The following is a 24,015-nucleotide window of genomic DNA, read 5'->3' on the forward strand; positions in this document are numbered from 1 at the left end:
GATATTGTTAGGAATATATATTGAAAATTAAGCTCTGAGGCCACTTTTTGCATTTACTTTCTATCGTAGTGGCAAGTGTGAGATATATAAGTGGAGATTTGAGGCAAGTTATTCTGTCCCTGCGATTTCGGGCCTTAACCACTTCGGCTCGCCTACACGTCACTTCCGGAGATCGCGCTCCTGAATACCCAGCAAACTGGTGTGACTCTTGCTTGCTGCTTTTCGTTCGTCTTCTGGATAAGCATGGGTCGGAGAAGAGCGCCAGAGGGTGGAACCCTTGGCCGGGCTCTTATCCGCCAGCAAGTTCAACGGAGCCGTAGCCACCGCCACACTGACTCATGGGTAAAAACGTCTTTCTCAGCCTTTCTGCCTAGTTGTGAGTCTGAACGCTGCGAAATTTACGGTCAGGGTTCTCAGGGAAATATTCCAAAGGAAATGATGCCAAAGTAGGGTTTCTAGGGATGAATACAGTTGCTCCCCGGTAACGGCGGGGATCCGTTCTAGGCCCACCCCCAGCCCCTCTCGGATACTGAAATGCGCAAATGCTCAAGACCGTTAGAATCGACCAGACGGGTGAACAGGCCCTCCTAGCAAGACACAGGGCCCATAGGTGGAGGCTAATGTGATGAGGTCGGAGTGGGATGTTGAAAACCAGGGCAGAAACAAGGGCAAAAGTTTGATATTTATCCTGTAGGCCGTGGAAGCATTTGGAAGTTTCCTCACAGGAATGACGCAAAAACTACTTCTTGTTGTATTCATTTTTCTAAAGAATTGATCCTCCAAGAGCCGCTGGTTGGTAGCAGAAGTACAAAATAACTCAGATTCGTGCTTCACTTTTTTTTATTCCCTAGTGGTATTACTCAGAACTGGACAGCATTTCTCCAAAGTTTGGCGGGCCTAGTAGCTTCCTGGGCCTGGAAACGGTCATAGCTTTAGGATCCTTGAAGAGCGAATGAAGTGGTTTGATTGATTTGTAATTGTCATTTTGACATTCATTCCTCGAAGTGTTTGAGATTTCACAAAGTTCTCAGTAAAGAACTGGATTCTGATCCTTTCCCTGATTTATGCTGATTCTGTGGCCTTTGGGCAAACCACCTAGCCTTTTAACCTTCAGTTTTTTTCATTTATTTGTACCTGTACAGAGCATGTAGCTTAGGATGGTGTTTATCTTATCAAACTGAGGTGTGTCTGGAATCAGAACAGTAAGTGGCAACTAGCCAAGCTTTTCACCCCACAGAATAAAACTCAAGAAAATACCACGTTGTGTGGAATGTAATAAAGGTAACTTTCAGGATTCTTCTGTTTTCACTTTACTATACTGAATGGTACACAACATCTCACAGCATTTAAGTCACTATCTGAAGTGTATTGCTTACTGTGGGTGTCTGTCTAAAAAAGTTGACCAACAGTGGCTGCCAGAACCAGAGTATATGGTTTATGAATTTAGATTCAAATACCTCTGCCACTTATTAGCTTATGACTATAGGCAATTTATTCTCTCCAGTTTAATCCTGATAGAGATACGAAGTTTATTTCAAAAGATTTTGAAAATTAAATAAAGTAAAAGGAAAATAACTCTTATGAGGTAAGAAAGTGCTCATTTAAATGTTAACTGTTACTAGTGTTGACTAAAAGAGCTAACACCACCCTCAAGGCCATAGAATGGTTTTTTGAGAACATAGCGTTTATTTGGATGTGAAGAGCAGAAGAAGGCAGCTGTCTTACCCTCGTATGTTTTACTCATAGCTACACACAAGTGAGCTCAACGATGGCTATGATTGGGGTCGACTTAATCTTCAGTCCGTGACTGAACAGAGTTCCCTGGATGACTTCCTTGCCACTGCGGAACTTGCAGGAACAGAGTTTGTAGCTGGTAAGTTGTTGCTGAGTGCCTCCAACGCATTTCTGTCTTTGCTGACTAGATACAAGTAAGTCTACTTGGGGGTGTTTTGCCAATCTTCCTAAACTCTTAGGGAGCTGTTTTTAACCCAAAGGCAGATATCCCAGGAGCAGTGCGGAAGGGTCAGTTGAATTCAACAGGGAGGTACAAAATGTGCCACGGTTTTAAAATTCAGCTCTAAAAAGCATCTGTGGTTATCTGTCATGTCAAATTCGAGAAACTCAGTCTCTCATCAGGGAAGAGACCAGTTAACATTATGGTGAGTAAGTTCCCATATTAAGTGGGAACATTGGGTAGGAGGTCTCCATTGGAAGGAGAAATTAATGTCAAAAAATGATCAAGCATGGGGTTAGAGGGGTGTGTGTTCTGACTGGTGGTTGAGGAGGACATGATGAGAATGGTGACTGGACCGTCCAGTATTGATGTTCGCATGAGGGTAGTGGATTGCCGTCTTTGCCTAAAGATCAAGAGAACCATTGCTGAAGATGACCTGTTATCCTTGAATTGGACCTCCTCTTGGCATTTGGGTAAGAAGTGTAGCTGGCTCCCAAGTGCTTATCTCACTGGAGTCACCTGCCCCGGAGACTAGGTGGCTGTGTGGAGAGGTGCAGTAGAGAGGCTTGGAGCAGCTTCGGGGGATAGAGCCTAGAGCAGAGGCCTCTGGTTTATACATATACTGGGTGTTTTTTTATTCCTTTAAATTCTTGTACAGCTTAATTGTGAATGTTTATAAATGTTTTATGTAAATTCTAGCTTTGTAGTAGCTCACCAGTTTGACTGGAGTGTGTCTCCTTGCTGAACTTTGCTTTTCCCCTCAGTCCCTTTGGCTTATAATTATTCTCCATGGGTACAATGAGGAGATTGGTTGTAATGAATATTTGCAATCGCTTCCCATTTCTGTTGTTTCTGGTTCCAAGAAATGCATTTAGCATATGGAGTTTTATAAAAATCAGTACTGGAAAAAGTGGTTGACCTTTTGAAACATTTAGTAAAGATCTTTTCTTTTTTTTTAGGTTAGGGGAATCTATGTAAATCAAGAAAGCTTAAATTCTGTTTTAGGTGCTCATATTTTTAGTATTCTAAGTAATGAATTCACCGCCTCTTAAATAGCAGTACTTTTTTTTTCCCCCCTATGGATAGAGAAGCTTAATATTAAATTTGTGCCTCCTGAGGCTAGAACTGGACTACTATCTTTTGAGGAGAACCAGAGAATTAAGAAACTCCATGAAGAAAACAAACAGTTCCTGTGTATACCAAGGAGGTGAGTTGAGTAAAAATGTATATTAAAAGGCATAACAAAACCACTAAATGTAAAATTTTTTATTTGGTGTTCACTTTTTTCTGCTTTCTTTTCTCAACTGCCGTTATTAAATCCAGTTATCCTATTCTGTTTTGGTAACTCATGTGGATTTTTTTTTTTTTTTTTTAATGATTGTTTCAGACCAAAGTGGGACCAAAAAACTAGCCCAGAAGAACTCAAACAGGCAGAGAAAGATAACTTTCTAGAATGGAGACGTCAGCTTGTCTGGTGAGTGTTCACCTCCATGAAGAATTTTCTTGAACTTTTAAGTTAGGCATGTTGATGTCCTTGCATTGCTGTTTGCATTTTTAAGGCTTTATTCTTTTAAAGAGAAATGGTAGATTTCATCTTATAAGTGCAAATTAGTGTGTGTGTGCAAGTCACATTGCTTTGTGCATGTGTTTCCTTGCACAAAGGTTGTAAGTTCATTGCTGCATTCCTGGCCTTTTCTCCTTTTCATATCCTTCTCCCACCATTTGTCACTCTGGAGTTGATCGCAGCTCCCTGGAGCCTTCTTCCAGTGTGATGGATAAACCTCTAGGACTTAAAAGCTTAAGTAGAAAATTTAAATTTGATTTACATATTAACTCAACAGAAAGGATATAAAAATCATTTGACAATTAATATTTGCATGCTTATTTTTTAATGCAATGAATTTGAGTATTTATATCACTTGAAACCTAACTATCAAAATCTAGCAGAAAGATAAACTTCTCATTCTAAAACCAGGTTGGAAGAGGAACAAAACCTGATATTGACACCATTTGAAAGAAATTTGGACTTTTGGCGCCAACTCTGGAGAGTGATTGAGAGAAGGTAGATTACCATTTTCTTCTGGTGTAAGAAGGATGTGGTGATGGTGTTGTATTAGATTTGCATGTTATATATGTTTGTGAGCCCAGGGAGGGGTTAAGGGAACAGGATCAAGCTATACAAAGGGCTACTGAGAATTATTATAAAAACTGAAACTGTGGTCCTACATTTCTTTTAAAATATGGGGGGGGGTTGTTATTAATAAAACACATCGATAAACTTAATGATTGTTTTCTGTAAGATGAGTTGTGAACCACCTATAGTTATTTCAGCAAATGTATACAAATTCATACTAGTAACATGGAAAATACAGGTGTGAAAAAGGATTGGTGTCTGCTTGCAGAGAGCAAATGTGTTTTGGGGAGGGGTCAAACACCAGGGACACACAGATAGATGAAATGCAATCCTTGCACTAAGTAGACGAAATACTAGTAAAATACAAGATGGAGTGTGAGTCCTGCTGTGTTACAGATGAAGGATCACGGGCCAAGTCAGAGCCGAAGGAACAGTTAGTAGTATTGGGGGAATTTAGAAGTGATGTGTTTCAACTGGGATTTGAAAATAAGAGAATGACTTTGGCAAGTTGAGAATGGGAGATTTTCGATCATTGCCATGTCCTGATGGTTAGAAATTGATGAATCAGCTTTCTTCAGTCTCATTCTTTGTTATTGCTAAAGGGTTTTTATTTTTGTCAAAAGAGTGTATGAGTTATTTATAAGGACCCCTTAAATTAACCTTATATTTGAAATGATGCTTTTAACAATAAGCCTTCGGGGAGCAGGGGTGTGTGTGTTTAATCTATAAAATACACCCAGTGAGAACGTTAGGAAACAGGATGCTTTCACTGGGATTCTTGGGAAAGAATATTAGCACATTTAGCATTATTACCAAGAAAAAGGGCTTGGATTAAATTGGTAAAAGTCACATTTCTTTTTAGGGTGATTAAAATGCTCTGGAATTAGTGGTGATAGTTATACAACTTTGTGGCTGTATTAAAAACCACTAAATTGTATACCTTTAAAAGGATGAATTTTATGATAACATGAATTATCTCTTTTTCTTAAAAGTCATTTACATGCCTCCAGCCCATCTTGCTCCCTTGGGTAGAGAGGGTCTTTGGGCTGGGATGTGAGGAGGTGAGAATATTAAGGCAAATCTCCAAGCCTAAAGGAAGGGGATGCTATGCTAAGTCACTTCAGTCATGTCCAACTCTGTGCGACCCCATAGACGGCAGCCCACCAGGCTTCCCCGTTCCTGGGATTCTCCAGGCAAGAACACTGGAGTGGGTTGCCGTTTCCTTCTCCAATGCATGAAAGTGAAAAAAAAAGTGAGAAAGTGAAGTCGCTCAGTTGTGTCCAACCTTCAGCGACCCCATGGACTGCAGCCTTCCAGGCTCCTCCATCCATGGGATTTTCCAGGCAAGAGTACTGGAGTGGGGTGCCATTGCCTTCTCCGGAAGGAAGGGGAAGGTTGCTGCTAATTGCCAGGCTCCATGCAGACCTTAGATTGACCTAGGTTTGAATGGGGCTTAGGAAGACCCATTATGGTTCTTTTGGGGACTGACGTGGACTGATCTCTCCTTCATGCAGTTAGGATGTATATTGCTGAAAATGCGCTTTCTTATTTTCCAAAGAGAATTGATAACAATGTGAAATATTGAAACTTCTACCTTGAGGGAATGCCCCCATCTGCACACTCTTAGTTTATTTTTTAATTCTAGATTTTCTCCTATTTCATATATTGTCTGTCTTTTTCCATATTTCTTTTTTTCCCTGTTTATTCTGGTTTCTGACTTGTGTAAGAGGCTCTCCACAGGTATCCAGTGATGTTTGCCATCTGTTCATATTTAAGAAAACAAAGTGTTACAAAGCTGATTGACGAACTTCTGTTTGGGTGATTTTGCCACCAGCTGAACTTCTCTGTGTGGTGACTAAGCAGAGATCAATTTTATTTGGTTGGGATACCCTAAGATGTTCGTATCTATGGGTGTTTTCCCTAGAATCAGTCAGTTTCTCAAAGAGAAGCACTTTCGTCTGCCAGGAATGGGGTAAAGGTGATAATATACTACACGGGGGCTGGGCCTTTGCACCATTTGGGGTATATGTTGACTTACGTTAATCCTCCTCTCTTCAGTATGGCATCTCTTTCCCACCTTCTCCTATGCTTGAGGTCTTAGTTCTGGAGCCTCTCAGGTTCATCTTCTCCACAATAAAGCCTGGCTTCTGCCATTGGGATAGGGAGCTGAGGGGCTGTGAGGTGAAGTGTGGCCACCTGGCTGAATGGAACAAGGGAATGGACCTAATCACTCCCTGTTCAGAGTGATTTTAGCCCCACACCTTGCCCTTGTCTCAAAAGCTGCATCTGATGCTTCTGATCCTGAGCTTTCTCGGAGCTCTGGAGTGTGAACAGGCCTGCCTCTCATTGACTAACTTTCTAAGTTGCTCTTTCTTTTTGTCCTAATGAGTTCCAGCCTTTACTTTCATTTTTGTAGGTTTTGAGAGGGAACAAAGGTAACCATATGAATTCTTCCATGTTTAACGGAAAGGCCCTTATTTTTTATGCCCCTAAATAAGCTGTTTGTTTCCCCAGAGTAAGCCTGGACCTGTTGAAACTTGTAGCTTCAATTGGATTACAGCATCACTTGTTCTGTTGCTCTATCACATGAAAGTGGATCTGAATTACATAAAAATATCATTAAAGTGACTCCTGCTGTGTCTCTTAACAGGAAATATTTACTGATATGTTCTGTAAAGCGGCAGATGTCTCCTGTTTGATAACAGGCTAGCTGTGTCATCTGCCTCTTTAAGTTCAAGAATAGTTATCAGAAAGGATTTGGTGTATGACATTTCATTGAAATGCAGGAAACCACTGAGGTACGGAGGGCAGAATGCTGCTTCTGGTCAGACAGGGCATTTCCGTTGCGTTGCATCAAGCCTTCCCAGCATGTAACTGGCACTTTGCCCTGCATCTTAATTCAGTACACAAAGCATGCCATCTTAAACTTGTCCTCTTACTGGCGTGTCTAAGCTGGTTATTCTTTCTGCCTGTTTGGCAGGTAGACGTAATGTTTATGGACTTTGGTTCATTAGACTTTGTCCGTTTTTTGCAGTCGTTTTTGCATTTACTGTTAAATCCTTACAGTTGGAAAGCAGTAGTTATTACCTTAAAGAAGGAAATACTAGGACCCACTTAACTAGAGAACTTTTTAAGCATCTTGTCAGAAATTAGCAAGTCTGTGAGTTCCTTTACTCACAAGATTATGCTGGGAATTTATTCTGAAGGAAAATGCAAACCCAGATTTGTCAAAAGCTCTACCCTGAATGGTAGCCTTGATTTAACACATTTCCTTGGTGTTCAGCATAGTTGCATAGCAGTTACTTGAGGAAGAGTGAACCGGACATGGATTGGGAAGACTATTAGAAGGTGCTGGCACATGTGCAGCTTGTTCCCTCCCAGCGGTGGTCACAGTGTCCTAGCCGCAGAGGCTGAGGGCAGGGAGGATCCTACCAGAGAAGTGCAGTATTTATTTGTACAGTGCTGGCCTGCTGGTCCCCGCTACCTTTGTGAGGAGTTCGAGGGACTTGCGGTCTGCGCAGAAAGTTTTCACATTGCTCCATCATCTTCTGTGTGATGAAAGGGGTTGGATTCATCATTTCCTGCTTCACCGTGGCAACTTCAGTTGATACTTTGCTGTTTTGAATCTTTGCATTTAAGCACATTCTTGAAACTGGTGGATGATGATCTGCTACATGTCAGAAGGGTTTCAGTGAGGGTTATAGTGGCAGCTGTGATCGGGTGATGTATCAGGGCTTTTTGAGGCCTTCTTAACACAAGTGTAGACTGGGTGCTGAGCATACAGTAGACCTTACCGTGGGTTGAAGTCTTTGAAATAACTCTTTAATCTTTCCAGGAGAGATGACTAGAAGGTATAGTTAAAAATTTTAGCATATTGAGAGCAGGAAAATGTTATGATTACAGCATGATCTCTGGTCCAGAGTGCTTGAGTTCCCCTTCAAGCTCCATCACTTAGTACCTTGTGACTTTGAATAGACCATTTAGCTGTTCCAAGCTTCAGCTTCTTCACATATAAACTGGGGATAATTGTGCCCATTGAAAGTTAACTATATCAGTGCCTGACATGGAGAATGTCTGCTCTCAATACTGTTTCCTTTCACTTCACAGTGATTGGCGTCTCCCATTTGTTTTTCAGTGATATCGTGGTCCAGATAGTAGATGCTCGAAATCCGCTCCTGTTTAGGTGTGAGGATTTGGTAAGTAAAACGTGACAAGATTCAAACTTAAAGTCCTTGGAGCAGCAGTGGGAGAACCGTGTGACCGACAGCGGTGGCTCTGGGCCAGCCTTTGCACCCTGTCCGGCCCCCACTTCTTCCAAGGCCAGGAGCTTGCATAGTGGTGCCCTTTAGACAGATGTTTTCTTCAGAGTTGTTTCCATCTGCAGGAATGCACAAACACTTGAACTTTCTAAGTTTTAGTTTAGAAGCCACTTTGTTCAGAGGCATCTGCCAATGTTTCTCATTTTTGAAGAGACAGTAAATGAAGTAGCATTTTGCTGAGTTTGGCATATGCCTAGTCCCTTCATCCTACTAAGCTTTCTCTTCTCACACCATAGTTACTACCTTCTGTGGTATTCTACAAATGATCTAAGTTTGTAAAATACTGCAGGGGTCATCATTAAGGTGTGAGGAGCACTAGAAATGAGGCGATACAGGCTTTGAATTAATAAGACTGAACACACATGAAGTATTCCTACTTCTGTTTGAGGACCATAGTAGAACCATTATTTTAAAATCTACTGGTGAATAGCAAAATTCAAAATAGGGAAACTCTTACTAATTCAGCTTTCAATATTTTTAGGGTATTTCCTAATGGAAAGCTATGCTTGGGAGTTAATTTAATCACTGGGTCTTATTTTCCTTTTAGACTTCAAAAATATTTTTTGTAATAAAAGGTAAGATTATTATTGGCTGTCATCATTTGGCTTGAAAATAGTTCTTGCTGACTGACAAATCAGCAGTTCTTTATTTTTGCTTAAAAGAAACTGTATAAAGAAATAAGAACAGGGCAGGAAAGCATTTCTTTTTTACCCTTTTGTTTTGTTTTGTTTTTAAGTTAAATTTATATATTTTAATTAGAGGCTAATTACTGCACAATATTGTTTTGGTTTTTCCATACATCAGCATGTACCCTTTAGTTTTTTATGTGATTGTAAGTATATGTGACCTAACTTCTTTTCAAAGCCTGCTGAAAGGATCCATAGAATGTACCATGATTAAAAATCTTTTGTATTAGGACTTTTAAAACTGGGGACCGTAAGACCTTTTAGTAATAGCTACTGGGGGAAGGGGGTCTTCAGTATAATTAGCCAAATTTTTCCCCATTTGGAGAAATATCTGAATATCCTTGTCTTGCCTAGGAATGTTATGTGAAAACCATTGATGACAGCAAGGAGAATGTTATTCTGATAAATAAGGCAGACTTGTTGACTGCCAAGCAGCGGAGTGCCTGGGCTGAATTCTTCGAAAAAGAAAACGTGAAGGTCATCTTCTGGTCAGCTTTGGCTGAAGCCATTAAGCTGATGGGTAACTCTAAGGTAACTGGGACTTCTTCAGGTTGGGCTTCAGGGAGGAAGGTTTCGGTTTCTGTTAAGTGCGTTTTGTTTGTTTTTTCATATTGTTGATTTGTGGGGCTTTATTTTAGTAGGATAGTCAGACATGACTGAGCAACTTCACTTTCACTTTCATTTTCCTGCATTGGAGAAGGAAATGGCACCCTACTCCAGTGTTTTTGCCTGGAGAATCCCAGGGACGGAGAGGCCTGGTGGGCTGCCGTCTATGGGGTCGCACAGAGTTGGACACAACTGAAGTGACTCAGCAGCAGCAGCAGCAGTAGGGTAGTATGATGACTTACAGAAAAGTGAGTCGCAAAGTTGCTTTCTCTGAAGACACACAATTTTTTTAAATGTTAGGCAGAAAGTTGTATAGGATGTTTCCTAATGACTTCACAGTTACTTTTAAGAGCAGTCAAAACCACAATTCAGATACAGCTGAATGTAATAACTTCTCTGGACTCAACTAGAATCTCTTTTGACTTTATTTTGAAAACAAAGAAATGAGGTAATACTAAATTAAGATACACCATGTGTTTTAACCCAGTTTTGATAGAAACAGTTTAAGTTATTTTCTAATAAAAATTAATGATAACCAGCTATGGAAAGAACTTAGCAATAACATCTTGGAGCTGAAAGAGACTTAAAGTCATATCTTGTCTTGTCCACCTCCTTTTGTCTCACCTCTATTTATCAGCCATTGCTGACTAGTTCAATGGCACCCCACTCCAGTACTCTTGCCTGGAAAATCCCATGGATGGAGGAGCCTGGTAGGCTGCAGTCCATGGGGTCACTAGGAGTCTGACACGACTGAGCGACTTCACTTTCACTTTTCGTGCATTGGAGAAGGAAATGGCAACCCACTCCAGTGTTCTTGCCTGGAGAATCCCAGGGACGGGGGAGCCTGGTGGACTGCCGTCTATGGGGTCACACAGAGTCGGACATGACTGAAGCGACTTAGCAGCAGCAGCAGCTGACTAGTTAGTGGCCTGAGCTGGGTGCTCTGAATACAACCCCTTCTTGTTGGTGAGCTCACAAGTTAGTGAGCTCTACCTCTGTGAAGGACTTCTTCCCTCCACCTCCCTGGCAGACAGTCACATACTGTCTGCAGCCATACATACCAGATGTCTCATTATTTTTCTCTCCAGGGTGAAAGTTCTTCATTCAGTCCAATGAGGCTCAGCTCTCCTGACTTTGATCTAAGGCCTCTTACTTTCTCCCTGTGTTCTCTCTTCTGCAGAAGATACATTTTTCTGCTTTGCTGCTCCCTATAGACCTGTCCTCCAGCACACTCCTCACGCTGAGGGCCTCTCCTCCTGAGTCAGGAGAGCACCTAAAATGGGTGGCCACTGATCGAGTATGGTCTTTCAGATGTGGTTTGCTCAGGGCATGTGTTCTTATTTCTTGTAATCAGGATACTCTCAGGAATTCAGAGTTTTTGTTAATTCACCTCCTTTCAAAGGAGCTTATGCTTTTGGCTCATTAAACCTATGAACAACCATATCCCTCAAATATTGGGTTGGCCAAAAAGTTTGTTCTGGTTTTCCCGTACTACCTTAAGGGAAAAATCTATATGAACTTTTTGGCCAACTCATTATTTAAAAGATAAGATTTTACCAAGCAGAGCTCATCAATCTTTACATGTGGGGAAAGTTTTTCACTTTATTTTTAGCTCAGCTTAGGACATGTAACTCCTAAATATTAGTGGTTTGCGGACAAGGTAGAATTCATTTTGGATGTGTCATTTGCTTTTCTCTTCTTCCAGCGTTGAATCATCTGCAGATTTTGTGTTGGCCCTTCTGTGTATTCTTAATGTTCATTGATAACGCTGTTGAGTAGTCTGGGGCCAAGGACAGAGTTCTGTGACCTTTCGTGGACTTAATAAGCACAGGTGTACCAAGCATTTAAGATGTATTTGAAAGGCTATAAAAGTAGTTATTGTGCTATTACTGTTGTTAATAAAAGCTAACCCACAGAAAACCTGTTCTTAGCAGGCACTGCTATTCTGAGTACTTTCTGTATTTTATTTCATCTTCTCCAGAAAGAGTGTAAGTGCTTGTAATCCTTGGGCAATCTGGCTTCATAGGCTGTCCTCTTCACCATGGCTTCTCTTGTTTCAAATCCTTCCTAGAAGTTGGTGTCTAGTTGCAGTGCTGAATAATTATTTATCAATATATCACTCAGCCCTGATACACCAACCCAGTGGCCCTGTTAAAAATGGGGAAAGGATCAGTTTTTACATCTGTGCTATTCCCTGAACTGACAATCAAGGAGTAGATTCCCAAGGGAAATGGAATTTGTTTGCAGGATCTGTTCTCAGGGAATCTGCTGCCTCCTGTTGCTGATTGTCAGCTAACTTGTGGAATTGATTCCCTGTCAGACTGGATTACCAGTGTTTGGTTTATGGAAGATATTCTTTCTTCCTTTTTAGAAGTTGAACCCTATTTATTCTTCCTAAGCCTTCGAAAATCTCTGTTCACGATTTTCCAGTTTGTTACCAGCTACTGTTGTGATATCATATCTAATCACATCTGTCATTTGAATATCAAGCATGAACTTATTAAAAATAGATATTCACTATTTTTTCACCTATCTGAAGTTTGGTTCTTTCTCCATGGTTTTTTGGAGAAGGAAATGGCAACCCACTCCAGTGTTCTTGCCTGGAGAATCCCAGGGACAGAGCAGCCTGGTGGGCTGCCGTCTCTGGGGTCTCACAGAGCTGGACACGACTGAAGCGACTTAGCAGCAGCAGCAGCCATGGTGGTTTAACCATTCTTATTTTTTTTTTAATGAGACTTTTTTTTAATTGAGTACTTTTGTTTTCTCTTGACCATTTGTTAAATTGCACTGTGTTCCCTAAAAGATGGACTTTTCCCTTCTTTCTTTCTTTTTTTTTTTTTTTTGGTGTGTGTGTAGCAGAGTTTTATTAAAGTGAAAAAGGGACAGATAAAGCTTCTGACATAGACATTAGAAGGGGGTGGAGAGTGCCTCACTGGCTAGTCTTAGCAAGGGACCTGTATATACTTTTTCAATTGGTCCCTTCTTTCAATTTTTGATGTAACTACTGCAAAGTCCTTTTGTTGTCTTTATCATTTTTCCTGAACCTAAACTGCTTCAAGCCTTAGTTTTCCTAGTACATACCCATGTTCAGTTCGCATTCTTGTGTTCTATCTCTTTCATACTTTTAAATGATTCCGAATAGTACACAGTGACTTCTTGACATTCATTATAGAAATTGCTTCCAATTCCAAGTTTCTTTTTGAGTCGCCTGAAATGACAGTGAAATCATACCTCTTCTCCCTGACTTTGTTTCTTCCCTAAAATGTAGGATACCTATTTAACTGAGTTCATCATGCCCTCTCCTGTAGATTATTTGGAAATGATAGGTTTGCATCATTTCTAAATCTAAATCAGTTCATCCTTATTGATAAGAATTGGTAATACTGTAAATTGTTGTATTTCTGCTTTATTATCCATAAGAATTCAGAATGATTGTTGTTAAGTTGCTAAGTCATGTCCAATTCTTTGTGGTCTCATGGACTGCAGCGTGCCAGGCTTCCGTGTCCTTTACTATCTCCTGGAGTTTGCTCAAATTCATGTCCATTAAGTCGATAATGCCATCCAACCATCTCATCCTCTGTCGTCCCCTTCTCCTGCCTTCTGTCTTCCCCAGCATCAAGGCCTTTTCCAGTATGTCAGTTCTTCATATCAGGTGGCCAGGGTATTGGAGTTTTAGCTTCAGCATCAGTCCTTCCAATGAATATTTAGGACTGATTTCCTTGAGTACTGACTGATTTGATCTCCTTGCTGTCCAGGGGACTCTCAAGAGTCTTCTCCAACACCACAGTTCAAAAGCATCAATTCTTTGATGCTCAGCCTTCTTTATGGTTTAACTCTCACATCCATACATGACTACTGGAAAAAAAACCATAGCTTTGACTGTACAGACCTTTGTCGGCAAAGTAATGTCTCTTCTTTTTAATATACTGTCTAGGTTAGTCATAGCTTTTCTTTCAAGGAGCAAGTATCTTTGAATTTTATGGCTGCAGTCACTGTCGCAGTTATTTTGGAACCCAAGAAAATAAAGTCTGTCGCTGTTTACATTTTTCCCCATCTATTTGCCATGAAGTGATGGGACCAGATGACATGATCTTAGTTTTTGAATGTTGAGTTTTAAGCCAGTTTTTTCACTCTTCTCTTTTACCCTCATCAAGAAGCTCTTCAGTTCCTCTTCACTTTCTGTGATTAAAGTGGTATCATATGCATATTTGAGTTTGTTATTTCTCCTGGCAATCTTGATTCCAACTTGTAATTCATCCAGAAGGATTAATATACCCATGAATTGTAAATGATTTTTACCAGTCTGTTTCAAAAAAAAAAAAATCATTGTTTGGTGAATAATTTCCATGCACAGCATTCTTTTGTTGCTCTCATATTTCACACACAGGGACCTGTGCTCTGTGGTGCTATGATTTATTAAAGGCAGTTATAAAAGAAGAGTTTCCTTAACTATGAAAATCACTGTCTTTGAAAATGCAAATATATATTAATTATAAAATGGCACCCCACTCCAGTACTCTTGCCTGGAAAATCCCATGGATGGAGGAGCCTGGTAGGCTGCAGTCCATGGGGTTGCGAAGAGTCAGACATGACTGATCGACTTCACTTTCAGTTTTCACTTTCATGCATTGGAGAAGGAAATGGCAACCCACTCCAGTGTTCTTGCCTGGAGAATCCCAGGGACGGGGGAGCCTGGTGGACTGCCGTCTATGGGGTCGCACAGAGTCGGACATGACTGAAGTGACTTAGCAGCAGCAGCAGCAGCATACCCATCTTGCTTTGTGCAGAGAAGAGAATGTTAACTGTTTTACTGTTAATGAGAATGCTTTTATTTTATTCTACAGTCCATTGCAAAAGTACTGCCAAGGAAATCAGCTTGACACAGGCTTTTCTAAATTCTTACTCTCTTTTTAATAGATAAAAGAGTTATCTATTAGACAAGATCAAGGTATTCAGGGTAGTATGGCCTTAGACAAGAGTTATCTGTTAGAAAAATAATAGATGTTATTTGTTCAAAGTTCAAGTAACAAAAATGTGTGATGTGAAGGTCCACCTCTAGAGGGCACCACTGTTGATAGTTCAGTTATATTCTCATGTTATCTCGTCTGTCACCTTTCCTCTTCTTCATAATGTTTTTTGTCCTCTGTTCATCTTAGATAACCAACTCTGAGTGTTTTCACCAGAGTGAAAAGTGCAGTTGTTACACACTTCTGAACTTATGTGGTTTCTGTTATTTCATCAGGAAGAAGTAAACAGAGACACTGGAGAAGCTATCACAGCCCAGTTTGAAAACTCCAGTTGCGACGAAGCTGAAATTCTACACAAAGAGACTGAACATCTTTCACTTGGTGAAGCTGCCAGTAGTGAAGAAGATGAGAGCGAGTATGAGGACTGTCAGGAGGAGGAGGAGGACTGGCAGACGTGTTTGGAAGACAGCAGCAGCCCTGATGAGGAAGCCTGTGGCCAGAACTGCAAGGAGGGCCATACTGTGGATTCTGAGGCTCAAGGAAGGAACACCCCACAAAGGAGGCAAATACACAATTTTAGTCACTTGGTATCAAAGCAGGAATTGCTCGAGGTCTTTAAGCAGCTGCACTCTGGAAAGAAGGTGAAGGATGGACAACTTACTGTTGGACTGGTAAGATGAGATATGTCATAAAATTGATTCATGAGGGTCTGTATTCCCACTGCACTGGAACCCCAGAGACCAGTCAGGCCCTGGTGTCACAGGGAACACTGAAGACTTCTTGTTGCCCATGGGCGTCGTGGGAGCAGGCCATGTGTGACAGTCAAAGCCCAGCTCAAAGAATGAACTTTCTCAAGGCTTAAACTGGTTACACCCCTCTTCGTATTAGTTACCTTCTGCAGTCTCCCAGTTAATCCCTACATGATTCGTGACTTACAAGATATACCAGAATGCAAACTTTTAAGGTTGTCTTCTGCCCTCTGATCCAGTGTTCTTTCCTTTAGGTAGGGTAGGCTTCTGGCATCCTGTGATGCAGGCTTTTTAGATAGGGTGGGTTTTTGGCATCCTGTGAAGATTGCCAACTTTTACTGTAGACATTCCGTCTGACTCCCTTCTAGGTGGGCTATCCAAACGTTGGTAAGAGTTCAACAATCAACACCATCCTAGGCAACAAGAAGGTATCTGTGTCTGCTACGCCTGGCCACACCAAGCATTTTCAGGTATTTCCACAGCATCAGCCTCTGCATTTACTCCTCAGACAGTTCCTCCCTCTGAGTATTTTCTGGAGTTCTTTGCCGCTCATGTGCTGCTCTTCTTCCCCTTCCTGTGCCGTGTGCCCAGCCTAACCCCCTTACTTGTCCTTCAGACTCTCTATGTAGAACCTGGCCTCTGCCTGTGTGACTGCCCAGGCCTGGTGATGCCCTCCTTTGTCTCTACCAAAGCCGAGATGATTTGCAGTGGAATCCTCCCAATTGACCAGATGAGAGACCATGTCCCACCTGTATCACTAATATCCTTGGTGCTATGCCAAAATTGTGGTTGTTCTGTGTATATTGGAGCTTCAGAAAAATCTGGGTAATTAAACAGGGGAGGGAAAAATAATCGCTCCTTACATAATTGTAAGGATTAGAAACAAAGATTGTGTGATTTATCTCTGAATTAGGATTATCTCACAAATCTGTAGTGTATTTAGGTAAAAATTTGTCATCTTAAAGTCTGTTTCAGAGATAATATTTTTAAAGGATACATTTGGAGGTGCATACATTTGGTGCATAAGGCTTTTTTTAAAAGAGGGACTGAAAGTCTTTTAAAATTAAAAATAATCATACTTCTTAGGAGAGGTGGAAAGTTTTTTGTCACCATGGTGCTGAAATACACTGTTGTTAGAAGATGCCATGGGGAGGAGGAGGAGGGTCAGTTCAGAGAAGTAGATTCCTTGACAAGCTTATGTTTGCCAGAATATTCCAAGACATGTTTTAGAAGCTACATATGGCATTGACATCATAAAGCCTAGAGAGGATGAAGATCCCCAGCGACCTCCAACATCAGAAGAGCTGCTGACGGCTTATGGATGTAAGTGGTGATTTATTTTAAAATGTGAACAAAAAAATAACAATATAATTACTGATAGAAGTACCCTGCAAAGATACAAATTCAGAATTTTCCCTTAGCATTTTGTCATCTTTCAGGGTGATATTTTTGTGGTCCTGTTGGTCTTTCCTGCGGAGTAGCCTCCAGGTAGCTGACTTGGTAGTGGTTTTGGGGTCTGGCAGTAAAGGAAGGGGAGCCGGCTGCTGCCTGAATGGTATTTTATTTCATGTTAGGTGCTTTTTAGAGTTAGAGAAGGAGGTGTGCTATATTCCTTGCCTCTTCCCCAGGTTTTAATCGTAGAAATCGGTGCCTGGGAGACGTGTCTTCCCAGGCTTTTGTGGTTTCAGGCCCTTCCCTGTAGGAGGCCTTGGACCCAAGTGTAGACGTAGGGGTTCTGATCTGAGGCTCTGTTGGCTTTTCTTCATGGGAGTTCCATGTAGAAACTTTCCAGGTGGTGGTAGTGGTAAAGAACCTGCCTGCCAGTGCAAAAGACATGAGAGATGAGGATTCAGTCCCTCAGTTGGGAAGATCCCCTGGAGGCGGGCATGGCAACCCACTCCAGTATTCTTGCCTGGAGAATCCCATGGACAGAGGAGCCCAGCAGGTTGTAGTCCATAGAGTTGCACAGAGTCAGACATGACTGAAGCAACTTAGCATACACACACATGAGAATTATCTTTGTCATTTCTTCAATTGACTGTGATTTACTCATCTTAAACACAAACTTTAATCTGGAGAGACCTGTATCTACCTAAAGAAATACCAGTGTTAAAAAGTTTCCATGTATATGTATCTTGCCTTTCAAGAAATTGCCCTCAGCCAGGAAAGAGTTCAGGTTATTTGAGTGTTTCCTGGCAGAGAAAGGTGATTTGATATAAACCACAGTTAAATGAGACCTTGAATTGTTGCCTTAGTTGAGATATTTTAAAGAGGATGGATACTAAGCACTTGTGGTAAGACTAGTATAGTCACAAAAGCATAGGACAAGAAGGGGTCTGAAGGATTTCCCCATCTCGCCTCTCCCTTTCCTTACAACAAGTAATCTGAACTCTGAGCATGAAATGACTTGCCTAAGGTGGTGTCTGGTCAGTGGCATAGCCTCAGTGAGAACCTAGGTTTCTTTCCTAATCCATCTCGCCCTTCTGCTGGCCTGAAAGATGGGGAAAAGTAGACTTTGTATCAGACTTTCCATCTGGTTTGATATCCAGATAAAACTGAAAGTAATATGAGTCTTTTCAAATTTTTCATCTAATTCTCTCTGGTAAATCAAAAAGTGAGGACAAAGCCAGTTTGTAAAAACACATGCCTAAACATTCTTAAAATACTAGTACAATCCATCATCTGTCCATGTATTTGTTAACCATTTTATCTTCTAAGAATCACTTTTTTCTATGCATCATTTGTGTCTTAATGATTTGTAGCAATTCTTTGCCACCTATGTTTCAAATGTTTTTCCTGATGTATATTTTCTTTAGCCCCATAGAAGTCAGTTTTGTTCCGTTTTTAGTTTCGTTGTTTTAGTTTAGTTTAGTTTCGTGTTTTACTTGGGAAAAGCTGTTTTCCTATAATTTTTTTTTTAATTTTTAGATTTTCATCCTCCTTCAAAGGTATCTTTGTGTATAGTTGTAACTGCTTTCTTCTAAACTAAAGGACCCAACGACATAGGGCTAGTAGGAGGAGCTGGGTTTTGAACCTGTCCGCTAAAGCCTGTGTTATTATCAGCTCTGCTCTGTTGCTCCCTTCTAATTGGATTAGTATTAAAGGGATCTTTGTTGTATGTTTGGGAAACTGAAAAAAGTGTAGGTATGTCATTAAATAAGAAAACTTGATCTGTTACTTTTGGTTTTGCTTATAATGACAACGTAGCATTCTACAAGTAGTCTCCTTGGATCAGTGTTTAAAATCAAAGAGATCAAAGAAATAAGTAGAGTAGAGAGAGGCTGAACGTGTCTGTCACAACATGTTGCTAGGTGTTTGTCAAAAGATCAGATGTACCAGTATAGTCGGTCCTGGATTATCAGATATATTTGTAATGCTAACCAAAATATTTTCTACATTGTTAATTGATTTTTTTTTAAGGTAGCATAAGAATGCAGTGTAGTAATAGAAAAGGCTAGATTTCCATTAACCTCAAGTTTCTTTGTTACAGTGTCTTCTAACTTAGGTTTTACAAAATTCATTTCCCCTCATAGGTATGCGAGGATTCATGACAGCACGTGGACAGCCGGACCAGCCTCGATCTGCGCGCTACATCCTGAAGGACTATGTCAACGTAAGTGAACCTGGCCTCTTGTTCCTCTCGGATAAGTACGTAGGTCTTTTTCCATTGCCTGTGTTTAGGGTAATGGCAACCAGCTGGGTTATAAAGGAGATATTTTCTCTTTGATACTGTTTTATAACTGGAATTATACTCTTGATCCAGGGGAGCCAGCATCATATAAAACATAGAAAGGACTGACATGATACGAAATACATGAACATCTCTGAATATCTGTTATCAGTAAAGGTGATAAAGTATGTAAGTCTGTGAGCTATTATTTTCCTGTTACAGTGAGGACATAGTAAGTTTTGGGTTTTTCTTATCAGCAAAATAGGAGTTCATAGTACCTATCTCATGAGATTATTATGGGAGATAAATGAGAATGGCGTATATGAGTTGGAGACAGACACCCCCATATACACAAACACCACTTAGCTCAGTGCCTAGTGTAAAGTTAGCCCCAGTAGTTTTTATTAGCAATAGTGGTAAGCTGCTTCTTTCCACAAGAAGTATTCCAGGAGGCTCGTAATAGCCGGCTGTGAGGGCCGCTTCATTCCCTCCTCTGCTCAGTGTGTCACAGTGGGCTTTGGGGCACAGAAGTGAAAGAGGACAGCCGTGTTCTTTTTTTTCTTAATTTAGGAAGAAAATAGTTAATAGAATACTTGTATGGATGAATTATTTATTAATTATTCTTTGCCATTTGTCAATCTGTGAAGGATGGGGTGGTTGTTGTGTTCAGTCACTCAGTTGTGTCCGACTCTTTGCAACGCCATGGACTGCAGCACGCCAGGTTTCCGTGTCCTTCACCATCTCCTGGAGTTTGCTCAAACTCATGTCCATTGAGTCTCTGATGCTATCCAGCCATCTCATCCTCTTTCACCCCCTTTCCCAGCATCAGGGTCTTTTCCAATGAGTCAGTTCTTTACATCAGGTGACCAAAGTATTGACGCTTCAACTCCAGCACAGTCCTTCCAATGAATATTCAGGGTTGGTTTCCTTAAGTATTGACTGATTTGATCTCCCTGCTGTCCAAGGAACTCTTCAAGAATCTTCTCTAGCATCACAGTTCGAAAGTATCAGTTCTTCAAAGCTCAGCCTTCTTTATGATCCAACTCTCACACCCATACATGACTACTGGAAAAACCATAGCTTTGACTAGACGGACCTTTGTCGGCAAAGTGATATCTGCTTTTTAATATGCTGTTTAGGTAGAGGATGGGGGAAATGAGTTAAAACACAGCACAGTCTTCAGAGAACACATGGTAGGAAGAGGAAACTTGGCGCCCAGCGAACAACGGCATTAGGGCCAGAGTCCCCATTAGTGCAGCCACACTGTCCAACTGCATCCTGGCTTTTGTTTCGGAAAATACATTAAGTATAGGGCTTCCCTGATGACTCAGTCAGGGAAGAATCCACCTACAGTGCAGGAGACTGCCTGCAAAGCAAGAGATGCAGTTCAATCCCTGGGTCAGCAGATTGCCCTGGAGAAGGAAATGGCAACCCACTCCAGTATTCTTGCCTAGGAAATCCCTTGGACAGAGGATTCTGGTCGGCTACAGTCCATGGGGATGCAAAGAGTTGTTCACAACGGAGTGACTAAACCCCCAACTACCACATTAAGTTTTGGATTGGCTAAAAAGTTTGTTCAGGTTTTTACATAAGATGGTACAGAAAAACCCCAAACAACTTTTTGGCCAACCCAATATAATCACGTACTTGTACTGAGGAATACATTAAACAAGATAAAGAGGGGCACAGAGAAGAAAGGTTACATTCTAAGTTAGGACTATGGAAGGAGTGAGGCCTCTAGAACACTAAGGATCGTCGTCTGGGTGTTTGCAGTGACCAGAACTCATCTCGGCTGTCAAAAGAACGAAAGTTCCATCAGTGTGCCCTGGGGAGAGGCCACCTCTGTGAACTTCACACAGGTGCTCTGAGGATGTGCTGTTACCACATGTGTTATCTCTGCAGGGTAAACTCCTGTACTGTCATCCTCCTCCTGGCAGAGATCCTGTGACCTTTCAGTACCAACACCAGCGACTCCTGGAGAAAAAAGTGAATGGTGGGGAAATAAAACTGCAGGTGGTTAGGAATAAAAAGGTACATCAGATTGAAAATGTGGTGGACAAAGCTTTTTTCCATCAGGTGAGTTTTTTTAAGTTTTTCTTTTAACTTCTGATCCAATACACTTTATTGAACAGCTTTATTTAGTAACAGCTTTATTGAAATGTCATTTGCATATCATTGAATTCACCCTATTAAAATATATGATTTAATAGTTTATGGTATATTCACAGAGTTGTGTTAACCGTCACCACCATCTAATTTTAGAACATTTTATCACTCCAGAAGGAGACCTTGTACCCATTAACATTCACTCCCCATTCCCCACTTCCACTAGCCACTTCCAACCAGTCATCCACTTTCTCTATAAATAGATTATTCTGGACATTTCATATAAATGGGATCATGTACTGTATGATCCTTTGTGGCTGGCTTCTTTATCGAAGCCTAACAGCTTCAGGGTTCATTCACATATCCGTACTTCTTTTGCTTTTTATTGTCAAATAATATTCCATTAAATGGAATATACCACATTTTGTTTATTCATTTGTCAGTTGATGGATATTTGGGTTGTTTCCACTTTTTGTGGATTATAAATACAGCTGCTGTGTACATTCACGTGAAGGTTTTTCTGTTTACATGTATTTCATTTCTCTTGGGTGTATACTTTGGAGTAAGATTGCTGGGTCATTGAAATTGCTCTATGTTTAACCTTCTGAGTAGCTGCCAGACTATCTTCCAAAGTGGCTACACCATAATACATTCCCACCAGCAATTTATGAGGGTTCTAATACCTCCACATCCTTTCCAGACTACAGAAGGGTAATGATATTTAAGCTAGGCTTTGAGAAACAAATAAAAATGTGTCAGTGGGAAGAAGTGATGAAATTTCCAGGTAGAAGGAGTAAATGAACAGAGGCAAAAAGATATGGGAGTGTGGGTTTTATCAGCACCGAACCCATGTTGCAGGTGACCCTGTGTGCCATTGGAAGGAATATGGATTTGATTCCCCAGTCTGCAAGGGGCCTTCAGAGATCTGTGAGGACAGGACTTAGAGAGATACAGATTAGAGAACTCTGATAGAAGTGTGGACTCTGGACTCAACGAGTCTTGCAGTGGTCCAGTAAAAGCCAATGAACACCTGGGTTCATTGGGTTAAAGCAGTGGGGATGGATAAGAGGGGAGGATGTACAAAGTTCTAGAGACTGGAGTCCACGGAACTCAGCGCCTAACTGTTGTGACAGATAAGACGGAGTGTGTCATCTTGGGGGCTGAGCAGCTTCTTATGCCACTGGCCGAAATAAAGAATGTAGAGTCAGCTTCTAACTAACTGACTTGCACAAGTAGAATTTTTATATCAAGAGAGATTTCCAGAAAATAGCTGGTATTACAAATATTGGTATAGATGGTGTTTGAAGCCATGGGACTAAACAAAAGTTGAAGGCAGAATGAATTGAAGACAAAACTCTGAGAAACTTATTTCGGGAATGGGGAGAGAAAGAAGAGCAGTGAGAAATGGAAGTCCACTATCCTGGAGTTCTCCACAAACAATTCTGTGCGTATCCTCTGAAGGAGACTGCTGACACCGCCATTAATATCTTGCCTTATTCCCTAGGAAAATGTGAGAGCTCTGACCAGAGGAGTCCAGGCTGTGATGGGCTACAAGCCTGGGAGTGGCTTGGCGACAGCTGCTGCTGTGAGCTCTGAGAGGGGGGCCAGGAAGCCCTGGAAAAAACATGGCAACAGAAATAAAAAAGAGAAAAGCCGCAGACTCTATAAGCACCTGGATACGTGAACTTGGACTGCAACGAAACTGGCACCTTTGCTGTGCATCCTGGTGCTACAGGCTGGACCCTTGTGATGCACACACAGCAGCCGCTGTTAAGACCAAGGGGCTCCTTAGAGCACCAGCTCAGACTAGCAGTTGTCTCAGATTCCCAGAACCCTGCTCCTGTGAAAGGCTGAATTTATGATGAGGGAATTTATGATGTATATTTGTGTAAATATATACACAGATGCAGAGTAATTTATAAATTGGGAATTTTGGGGAAAGATATTAAAGTTCAGTTGCTACTTGTGGGTTTTTTATTGGCTCATATAGATTTATTGCTATTTGGACATTTCACATTCTTTAAATGATTTTAATTTGCTGAAACATGGCTGGATTTTTTAGTACATGATTAAATTTGTGATACTTAACCTCACACACATACCCAGCTTACGCCCCTGATATGGCAGAAGGCATATCAGATCTTAGAACGGGGTTTGACACGGGTGAGTTTTAAAGCCTGTGGAGAGCATGACCTACTGAAGATTTGAGTGTCCACCCCAGAGAGGGGAGCATGTGTTTTTTTGTGTCATAGATGGTTTTGGAAATTTAATGGAAGTTATGGACACTTTTTCCAGAAAAATGTGCATTACCACCTACACAAATATGCAAAATGTATCCAGAGATTCATAGACCCCAAAGTTCATGAATTCACAGTTAAGAAGACTTGCCTTTAACTGACCGTAATATATCTGGTATATTTGAAAATGTGTTCTATCTGGGGAATTTAAAATTTTTTATTCACCAATTTAACAAATACTCATTGACCAACTTTTCTATTTTGATGAAGTCTAAATTTATCTTTTTTCTTTGGTTGCTTGTGATTTGGTGTTAGAAGCAAAGTATTGCCAAATGCAAGATTACTAGGATATACTCATTTTTTTCCTGAAGAGTTTTAGGGTTTTAACTCTTAAATTCAGGTCTCTGGACCAGAGTTCACTTTTGTACATAGTGTGAGTCAGGAAATGGATCAGCTTAATTCTTTTACATGTGCATATCCAGTAGACCCAGTACCATTTATTGAAAAGGTTAGTCTTCTCCCATGTAGTTGTTTGGGCACCTTTGTGGAAAATCAAGCATAAATAGGAGGGCATTTCTAGAGATGTA

General features: G+C 40.9%; 1 protein-coding gene across 1 annotated transcript; it reads left to right on the top strand.

The window, feature by feature from the left end:
• Window positions 1-75: 75 nt before the first annotated feature.
• On the top strand, window positions 76-23,153 carry LSG1 (large 60S subunit nuclear export GTPase 1). The gene is made up of 14 exons (XM_055568651.1): window positions 76-342; window positions 1,747-1,873; window positions 3,041-3,161; window positions 3,342-3,428; window positions 3,930-4,016; window positions 8,224-8,284; window positions 9,448-9,624; window positions 14,942-15,337; window positions 15,784-15,885; window positions 16,032-16,184; window positions 16,624-16,738; window positions 18,949-19,028; window positions 20,988-21,161; window positions 22,696-23,153. Exons 1-14 carry the CDS (start codon window positions 244-246, stop codon window positions 22,873-22,875), a joined length of 1,959 nt encoding a protein of 652 aa, XP_055424626.1. The 5' UTR covers window positions 76-243; the 3' UTR covers window positions 22,876-23,153.
• The last annotated feature ends 862 nt before the right edge of the window (window positions 23,154-24,015 follow it).

This window comes from Bubalus kerabau, chromosome 2 (genome assembly GCF_029407905.1).
Source record: "Bubalus kerabau isolate K-KA32 ecotype Philippines breed swamp buffalo chromosome 2, PCC_UOA_SB_1v2, whole genome shotgun sequence".
NCBI classification, from domain to species: Eukaryota; Metazoa; Chordata; class Mammalia; order Artiodactyla; family Bovidae; genus Bubalus; species Bubalus kerabau.

Excerpts from the sequence above, each read along its gene's own strand:
- LSG1 (XM_055568651.1), top strand. The coding sequence starts at position 244 with ATGGGTCGGAGAAGAGCGCCAGAGGGTGGAACCCTTGGCCGGGCTCTT. Across the intron at positions 1,874-3,040 it reads AGGAACAGAGTTTGTAGCTG|AGAAGCTTAATATTAAATTT; the intron begins GTAAGTTGTTGC and ends CCCTATGGATAG. Across the intron at positions 4,017-8,223 it reads TGGAGAGTGATTGAGAGAAG|TGATATCGTGGTCCAGATAG; the intron begins GTAGATTACCAT and ends TTTGTTTTTCAG.